The sequence below is a fragment of the Trichechus manatus genome, unplaced genomic scaffold (genome assembly GCF_000243295.1).
Source record: "Trichechus manatus latirostris isolate Lorelei unplaced genomic scaffold, TriManLat1.0 scaffold00146, whole genome shotgun sequence".
Lineage (NCBI taxonomy): Eukaryota > Metazoa > Chordata > Mammalia > Sirenia > Trichechidae > Trichechus > Trichechus manatus.
In genome coordinates this window covers 5,138,200-5,148,048 of record NW_004444082.1, presented here as the reverse complement: position 1 = coordinate 5,148,048, position 9,849 = coordinate 5,138,200, and the positions used below count along the sequence as shown (strand labels likewise).

The 9,849-nt window shown below is 44.8% G+C and overlaps 1 protein-coding gene across 1 annotated transcript in view; it reads left to right on the top strand.

The window, feature by feature from the left end:
• The window catches only part of PIEZO2 (piezo type mechanosensitive ion channel component 2), a 680,804-nt gene that overhangs the window by 581,905 nt on the left and 89,050 nt on the right, over positions 1-9,849 (top strand). The window contains exons 17-22 of the mRNA XM_012558213.2: positions 747-923; positions 1,218-1,343; positions 2,839-3,039; positions 3,721-3,925; positions 4,044-4,145; positions 5,321-5,486. Of these exons, the coding sequence (XP_012413667.1) occupies positions 747-923; positions 1,218-1,343; positions 2,839-3,039; positions 3,721-3,925; positions 4,044-4,145; positions 5,321-5,486 (977 nt within the window). The remainder of the gene's footprint in view (positions 1-746; positions 924-1,217; positions 1,344-2,838; positions 3,040-3,720; positions 3,926-4,043; positions 4,146-5,320; positions 5,487-9,849) is intronic.

The window sequence follows — 9,849 nt, the reverse complement described above, 5'->3', positions numbered from 1 at the left end:
TCTGTAGAAGGGATCCCTGTGACCAAGCATGGTTCTACAGAAGGGATCCCTGTGTCACAGTATGGTTCTGTAGAAGGGATCCCTGTGACCAAGCACGGTTCTGTAGAAGGGGTCCCTATGACCGAGCATGGTTCTATAGAAGGGATCCCTGTGTCATAGTATGGTTCTACAGAAGGGATTGCTGTGACCGAGCATGGTTTAGAAAAGGGCCTATCCAGAAGTAGCACCCAGCTGCACCTCCAGCCTTACTTCCTACTGCTGTTTATTACCTTCAACTCTGAAATTTCCAATCATTTGTGGTTATCTGCTCCTACTATGCTATTTTACACTTTCCTGCCTTTGCTCATTCATTCTTTATCTGGAATTCCCTGGTCACCTTTCTTGGTCTGCCTCAGCTCAAGCTTCATCTCTTCCAGGAAATCCTTCCTGAGCCAGTGGCTTGGCCAAGGACCCTTTCTGGGGGTGCTCAGGGGAACTTGTTCGCAGATATGTCTTGGCCATTGCTACATTATTTTGACATTATCTGGTTATATAGCTGTCTGCCATGCAAGACAATAGATCCTCCAGCAAATAGACCATGACCCACGTACCTTAGCCCCCAGCACCTAGGGCAAGGCCATGTACGTGCTAGGCATTCAATCAGCCTTCACTGAACTGAGCTGAACTGATTAAGTCAAATCACCATGTTTTCTGGATGTTATGCCATGTTATGTATTTTGTCCACATTTCTGATTTTATGTTTTCAGGTGTCTCTGTTCAACTATGTATTTTTGATTTCTTGGGCTTTTGCTCTGCCATATGCCAAGCTGCGCCGTCTGGCTTCAAGTGTCTGCACTGTCTGGACATGTGTGATTATTGTCTGCAAAATGTTGTACCAGCTCCAAACCATTAAGCCTGAGAACTTTTCTGTTAACTGTTCCTTGGTGAGTCTCAAAGATGAGGGAAACTTCCTGACTACCCTTAGGGAAGTGAGGCAGATATTTGGGGAGCCTTCATCCCCAAGCACATTCAGTCTGTTTTTTAAGTCACCTCACCCAGGCTGTATATATCCTTGCCCTGTGTGCTTTTCCCAAGTATTTTCCTGTGTCAAGATTTTCCCTTGAAACAGATCTTTCCCTGCCTAGCCCACCAGTGTCCCTTTGTTCAAAGCTGAAGGAGAACAATCTGGACTCTCTTAATCTGTGAAGCCATTTCACTCCAATTTGTCTTCTTTTCAGCCAAATGAAAATCAGACGAACATAGACCTTGAGCAGTTGAACGCATCGATACTCTACAATGCTCCCATCGACCCCACGGAGTGGGTTGGCCTGAGGAAGTCTTCCCCCTTGCTCGTCTACCTGAGGGTAACAGCTTCCTTCTGTTTCATTTGGGCCTCGGCACAGTTGTAGTTTGGAATCCTTTCCCTTGGAACTCTGAATATCACATTGATCTGTAACTTCATCTTCTTACGTGGCATTTGGAATTATATTCAAAACAAATGACTAAATATTAAAATCAGTTTTGCATTGTGCTGAAAGAAATTGATCAAGTAGTTGGAGATTGGTTAAATAAAGTATGAAAAATGCATTCACTGGAACATTGTATAACCAGTAAAAGATTGAGGCAGGTTAATATGTCAGGCATTGAGAGAGCACCAAAATAGATTATTAATTTTTAAAAAAAGTCAATATGATCTCTGCTAAGCACAAAGAAAAATACTGAGTAAAATATACCAAAAGGTCAACAGTGATTAGTTCTGAGAAGTGGATTTAGCATTATAAGAAATTTTTACTGTCTAAATTCAGTATCTATATTATTGTTAATAAAGAGCATATATTAGTTTAGAAACAATAAAATAAAACAGCATATCTTTGAAAAATGAACTTTGATTGCAAAGAGTTATATCAAACATAATGAAAGCAATATTCTTCAGATTTTTCACATTTTACTCTGAGCAGGCTAAATAATATTGACTACCCACTTAAAACCTTTATACTTCACACCTGGAATTAAGCGGACTGAGCATCCCATTTTCCTAGACTGGCCTTTTTGGTTTTCCTCATACGGCATTTGTACCGACCATAAAGGGATGGTGTAAGGATAAAACAAATTGATATTTGGAAAAAAGTGATTAGAATAGTGTCTGGCACATAATAAGTATTCAATAAATGTGAAATATGTTACTACTATTATCAATATCATCATCATTATTGTTTTATCATCATCATCCTTCTCAATTTGCTGCGGTTTCTAGCCAGATTTTGGAGGTGTTCAAAAACTTCCCTCCTAGCTAACATCCCACTCATCCAGCTAGTCTGGTTCCCAGAACATCCCTGTACTACTTTATGTGTCTCTTAAACCCTGGTGGCGTAGTGGTTAAGAGTTTGGCTGCTAACCATAAAGGTCGGCAGTTCGAATCCACCAGGTGCTCCTTGGAAATCCTATGGGGCGGTTCTACTCTGTCCTATGGGGTCGCTATAAGACGGAATCAACTTGGTGGCAAAGTGTTTGGTTTGGTTTTGCAAGCAAGGTTGACCCACCGTCATAAGGTAACTGGATGGGTGGTGTGTGCTTCTTCAGGAAGGGAAATGAGCAGCAGCAGTCTTTTCTCTAAAGATTCTAGATCCTATTATCATGGAAATTAGCCTTATTTGCATAGTGGAGAGAACGCCACCCTTGTAATAACACATGGAAAATAAACACCGAGCTCAATACTATATTTTACGGAAGTGGAATTTTACACAACATTATCCCTTTAGACAGCAAGCATGAAATAAAATGATTCCTTATAGGGGTTGCTTAAAATTACCAAACCATAAAGCATTTTGTTTCACACAATTGTGTTTTCTTGGTTTATAGAATAATCTCCTGATGCTAGCTATTCTGGCCTTTGAAGTTACTATTTACCGACATCAGGAATACTACAGAGGTCGAAACAACCTTATATCCCCGGTGTCTAAAACCATCTTTCACGACATCACAAGACTACACCTAGATAATGGACTTATTAATTGTGCCAAATATTTCATAAATTACTTCTTCTACAAGTTTGGCTTGGAGGTGAGTTTCCTTGGTGTGTTTTATTTCCCTTTTCTGTGAAAATTCAAATAACTGCCCTTGGTCAGTTGGCTACTGTGGCCTCGTTGCACATCTGCAGACCACTTCGACTGTCCCCTGAGAATTAGCAGAAGGTATTTATACTGAGGGGTTAACCTGGCCATGTTTTCCCAGACGAGGTCCCAATGCCCCTCTACAGCGCATCAGTGGACTTGGCTTCTCTAGGTGTCCACAGCCATAGAAATTCCTGGACCAAAGTTATCATGTTGACTTGTTTCTTATTCAGAATGACATATTATTAAGCTTCTTTCTGTTTTGTGAATTCTGGAAGTGTTACCGCTACACAAAATGAACTGCTTTAACCTAAAATGGCTGTGGTAATACCTATCTCTTAATAAAATGAATTTGAACAGTTATGTTTCACAAAGAGCTCATAGCTGTAGTTCTCGTCACTGACTGAAGTGGTTATTATTAACAGTGATATGATGAGTTCTTCTTTTGGAAGTAATTTGTACAGTATTTCTGTCTTCATGTTAGACGACATCCAGAGGAGGCAAGGCATGGGGAAAATGTACAGACTTACCCTCAGGAAGGCAGGGCTCCTGCCACCTCCACAGGGCTGACACTGGCACCACTCCCCTTCCTTGTGAACCCAGCCTTTTGCCTCTTTTCATCCTTACACAGACCTGTTTCCTGATGTCAGTTAATGTGATTGGTCAGCGAATGGATTTCTACGCCATGGTCCACGCCTGCTGGCTGATTGCTGTCTTGTATCGGCGCAGAAGAAAAGCCATTGCCGAGATCTGGCCCAAGTACTGCTGCTTTCTGGCGTGCATCATCACGTTCCAGTACTTCATCTGCATCGGCATCCCACCGGCTCCCTGCAGAGGTGACCCTGCCTTCCCCAGCAGCCGTCTGCTTCCATGATAAGATATTACCAAGTGGACAGTGTGGAGAAAATCGGAGAGAACAGCGTCGATTCATTGTCCCTTCTTCCCTCCCTGCAGATTACCCGTGGCGGTTCAAGGGTGCCAGCTTCAACAACAACATCATCAAGTGGCTCTACTTCCCTGACTTCATTGTGCGGCCCAACCCTGTGTTTCTTGTCTGTAAGTGTTCCAGCCAAAAGCCCGGAGATACTGGTGTTTTCTTTTGTGTTTGCTGATTAGCCTTCATGTGTTGTGCATCAGTGCCCTGCTTGCTCCCCTGGGACTCTGTACCCATGTAAAGGCTTGTCTTTATGCACTAGTATCACTAGCTGTTAATGGCTTCTACTTGCCCCATTACATTTGCAAAATTAATAAATAAACATTGGGAATACCAGATTCTTCACTTTCATGATATCGCCTCCACGCGCGCGCACACACACACACCCTTTAGAAGATACACTAGAGGAGAGGCCTTATATTTTGTGAACCAGTTGTTTCTGGATGCTGCTACAGACAGACCAAACCTAAAGGTATGACTGTGGTAGCTGGGAAGATGCTACCCAAGTTTCAGGACCCCTGAAGCTGGGCTACAGCTCCAAACCCTCCCAAGGGCAAGGCTGGTGAACTGAAGGCTTGGTGCAGCCCCACCAAAGATGGCAGAGAGTGAAGGTCTTGCCTCAAGGCCCCCAGGTTTTAATTTAAAACCACGAAGCGGTGACACTGTGGTGATGAAGCTAAAGGCTTGGTTCTGCCAGGGCCAGACTGGTGGAGTCTGAGGGTGTGTTCTGAGCCGTCAGCCCTGGGAGCAGCTCTGTGGGACTTCCCCCCTCTCCCCTCACAACCAGGCCCCGTTCTTCACTGTCCTCCTCAAGCCTTGACGGGGGTTTATGCTTCTGGGAGCAGTCTCAATTAAAAATGCCAACGGAGTTGGAGAGAGTAAAGAAAAACAGAAGCATCTGTGTCTACTCCATGTAAAAACATGAAATATTTCATGGGGACAACTGCTCAAATGGCCTTCTCATAACTTTGGTGGGAGAAAAATGCAAATAAATGTTGTCATATGAGAGAGTCAGAAAGGCTAATCATTAATACCTGATACTTTCTGTCTCTCATCAACGTGCAAACCAAAATCCAGAGATTCACCCATTGAGAGCCCCTCTTCTGTCCCCCAGGTAGGGAAGAAGTGACTTGGCCCTGACATCGAAATCCAGTGTGAACTTTCTGATAAAGTTTAGGGGAGCAGCTCACATAGGAGCTGGGGAGCATCTCATACTGTGTGATGACCCTCTCTTACTTAGGTTAGCCCCAAAGAGGGGAATGGGGTGTAATGAACTCTCTTACCTTTGACTTGCCAGATGACTTCATGCTGCTCCTGTGTGCCTCCCTACAACGGCAGATTTTTGAGGATGAAAATAAGGCTGCGGTGCGCATCATGGCGGGTGACAATGTGGAGATTTGCATGAACCTTGATGCCGCCTCATTTAGCCAACATAACCCAGTACCAGACTTCATTCACTGCAGGTAACAGTAGCTTTACATTTCTCAGGAGCCACCTGGCTGTGTGCATTTCACTTATACCTCCATTTGCAGTTCCCTCTCTGCTATACTCGGTGCCTTAGTCAACTAGTGTCACCGTAACAGAAAATACCAGACTGGTGGAGTCTGAGGGTGTGTTCTGAGCAGTCAGCCCTGGGGGCAGCTCTGTGGGACGTCCCCCCTCTCCCCTCACAACCAGGCCCAGTTCTTCACTGGGGTGAAGAGGGGGTGGCTTTAAAGAACAGGTGTTTATTTTCTCACAGTTCTGGAGGCTAAAAGTCCAAATCAGGGTCTCAGCCATGTCAATTCCTACAGTGGCCTCTGCTGGTGTTGGTGACTGCCAGCAGTCCTTGGTATTCCTTTCTCCTGCTGGTAGCTGTGTCTGTGGTGTCTTGCCTTGTGTGTGTGTCTGTGCCTACTCTGCTCCTTTCATGACACACCACTCAGAAGTGATTAGGTTTAGGACCCACCCTACTCTGGTCTGATCTCATTAACATGACAAAAGAAAACCCCTGTTTCCAAACAGGTCATATTTATAGGTATAGGGGTTAGGACTTCCACGTTTCTTTTTGGGTAACAATTCAATCCATAACACTGGGGAGGTAGGTCAGCTGAAGTGTACATACTGAAGTAAAGAGGTTTGGGACAGTGTGACTCCACAGCCTAGAAGCTGAGCCTCAGAGTTATAAGTCTTCTGCTTTATCAGCATTTAGCAGCCTTTTCTTGCCTCAGTTTTCCTCTTCTTGATACAGAAAACTGACTTGTGCCAATGGCGCCAGTTCCCAGCCATTCTTCCCCAGCCTAGCATTCAGGAGTGCTGAGCATGAGGTTGGTGCCCTCGGCCATGCTCTGAGCTAGTGCCCTCAGCGCCAGGCTTCCGTGGACATTCCAGGTCCATTGATAGTGCCTTCCTGTTCACCTTGTTCCTTCCAGTCTGGCGACAGCCGACCTTTGCAGCCTAATCATCCCTTCCACAGAGCTTGTGTTTAAGCCACACTGAACGTCTTGCTATGCCTTTCTTGTCTACGGCCACTTCTCGGAGGGCATGCCCTCCCAGTCAGACCTTACTCATCCTTCTAAGCCTTGAAGAATCAACTCAGCCACCAGCTTTAGGAGTCTGACATGCTTATTTGATGCTTTCTGTCGCCTTCACTAGCTGTGTGACTTCAAACTGATCACCTGACCTCTCTAACCCTCACAGGTGTCTACACGGTAGTGCTGTTGTGGGGGTCAGATGTGATACCACAAGTACAGTCATGGCAGGCACGTGCTCAGTCCACAGCAGACATTATTAGGATACAAGGTAGTGCCAACTCCCCACCCCTGAAGTGCCTCTCCAGCTCCCGACCCCCCAAAGTGTTTTATCTGCATGGCACTAGCCACGCCCTACTTCAGACCGGTACTTTAAGAACGTGTCTTATTCCCCTTCTGACGTGGGAGCACCTTTGGCCGAGGTCCACTTCTAGCATATATTTGTATTCATCCCATTCTCCACCTTATAAATAGTGTTGGTCTGCAGCACATATAATACTACTATTGCCAGCTCTGTCCCAGCTTGGCGTGCATGAAGCCAAGTACCCTAATAACACCTCTAGAAGGAAGTGATATCGTTGTACCCACCTTGTAGATGAGGAAACTGAGGCACGGAGAAGAGACGTAGGCTCACCCCTCTTGCTCCCATAAGGGTCACCTTCTCCACAAGCAGCCAGAGACGCAGGGGCAGATTAACCACAAAGCAAGGTATGCACAGCTTCCTTGTGTTTACAGTAGCAAAGCAAGTATTCAAACACAGTCTAGCTCCGCAACTGGATGCTAAAACACTGACCCTCCTGCCTCTCCGTGGCATAAGAGACATTAGAATGGATTTGCTTTACAATGACAGGCTAGATAGACTTGAAGGTTCTTTTTATGAATAGAGTGCCATACCAAACACTACTAGCGGGCGGAGCCTCCACGTCTGCCTCTTGTCTGTGATTTTACTCTGCATTGTGCGAATGGAAGCCTGAATACTGACTCATTGTGTGTCACTGATTTTTAGAGCTGTGCCTTTGTTAGTTTTTAAATTAAATTATTTCAGATTTTTGGGTCTGTTTCTCAGTCAGAACTGTGAGAAAAGTGCCCCCTCAGGGAGTAACCTGTCAAATACCAGGAGAGTGAGTCAGAAGCTAGTGGCCAGGCGTACCAGTCAGAGCACACCCACGCTCACCCCTCCTGCTCCCACGGGCTCAGCTTCTCCGCAGCCTGGCTCTCTGGCAAGCAGCCGGAGATGCAGGGGCAGGTGAACCAGTGAGCAAGGTACCATGGGCTTACTTGTGTTTGCTTACTAATCTGTAGTGAGCAATTTCATCTGGGTTAAAACGGGTACTGTTGTGCACTACAGGTTAGTAAGTAAGCACAGGGAAGCCCGTGCGTGCCTTGCTTATTGGGTGATCTGTCCCTCTGGAGACAGCATCCTTGAGTGGCCTCTGAACAACTGCAACACAGGCCACTAGGGTCCCTCATTGCATCAGGGGTCCCTCAAGCTTCTCTTCAGGGTGTGTGTACTAATGTTTTCCGTGTTAATCTCACAAGCTTACTTGTATGATTTCCGAACCTGAAGCAGGTTAAGCACTATGTGAGGCAGGGGCAGGGGCTCCTAGGTAAACCTGGAAGCTCTACCTTAACGATGACGGGCAAGAAGTCCGTGAGAAGTGCACACCAAGCTAGTGTGGGCACACACACACACTCACACATACACCCACTCACATGCACACACACTCACACTCAGAGATGCCAGCAGTCCGACTCCACTTTACTCAAACCACGCACACTACAGAAGGCCCTGTGGGCATTCCTGTGTCACAGCTCTGCTGGGTCACTCACATCATCCGTGGTGATCCCAGGATACTGAGGAACACTGAAATTTTATTCACTATCCTTCATTTATGATGTCAAGGAAGGGTGTAGTACATTTTAGAAAAATATCATAAAATGTTTAGAGTTATTAAGTGCTTTCCTGTAAAAAGACTGAAGTTCAAAAGTCCACTTACATAAAAAATGTACCTTTAAGGCATAACTCATCCCCTAATTATGCTGGTAAAGTATAGTGCATCTTTTATTCAGAGATTACTTGTTAACACCTACACAATCATCTATGGATCAAAGAACTAACCCAGAACTGGTCCTTCCATGCTTCTTCCCAAACTTGCGAAGAAAAACAACCATTAAGAAAATATAGAGAGGACATGGACCTGCGTGTACAGTAACATCAGTCCAGTGTCAGTGATCCACCATGAGCAAACTCCCAGGCAGCCATGGGGCTGCTGAGACATGAACACCTCCTCACCGACCTTCAGGAAGGACACAACCTCAGAGAAGTCCAAAAACAGAACACTGGAAGGCGCCTACAAGCCTCCATGTCCATCTATACTTTGTCAGGATTGCTTTCCATTTGCAAGGAGAGATTTCCATCTCTAATAAAACCGTTGTATGTTGTATGGATTTGTTTTAATCAGTTTCGCATACTGTGGTGGCTTGCATGTTGCTGTGGTGCTGGAAGCTGTGCCACCAATGTTTCAAATACCAGCAGGGTCACCCATGGTGGACAGGTTTCAGTGAAGCTTCCAGACTGGTGATGTACTTGTGAAAAAATGGGCTAGCGAAAACCTTGTGAATAGCAGAGGAACATTGTCTGATATAGTGCCAGAAGATGAGCCCCTCAGGTTGGAAGGCACTCAAAATATGACTAGGGAAGAGCTGCCTCCTCAAAGAAGGAGCAACCTTAATAGCGTGGGTGGAGTAAAGTTTTCAGGATCTTCATTTGCTGAATTGGCATGACTCAAAATGAGAAGAAACAGCTGCAAACATCCATTAATAATCAGAACGTGTAATGTATGAAGCATGAATCTAGGAAAATTGGCAGTCATCAAAAATTAAATGGAATGCATAAAGGTCAATATCCTAGGCATTAATGAGCTGAAATGGACTGGTATTAGCCATTTTGAATCAGACAATCATATGGTCTACTATTCTGGGAATGGCAAATTGAAGAGGAATGGTATCACATTCATTGTCAAAAAGAATATTTCAAGATATATCCTGAAGTACAATGATGTCTGTGACAGGATAATATCCATATGCCTACAAGGAAGACCAGCTAGTACAACCATTATTCAAATTTATGCACCAACCACTAATGCTAAAGATGAGGAAATTGAAGATTTTTACTAACTTCTGCAGTCTGAAATTGATCAAACATGCAGTCGGGATGCCTTGATAGTTACTGGTGATTGGAATGTGAAAGTTGGAAACAAGAAGAATCTGTAGTTGGAAAATACGGTATTGGTGATAGAAAACGATGCCAGAGATC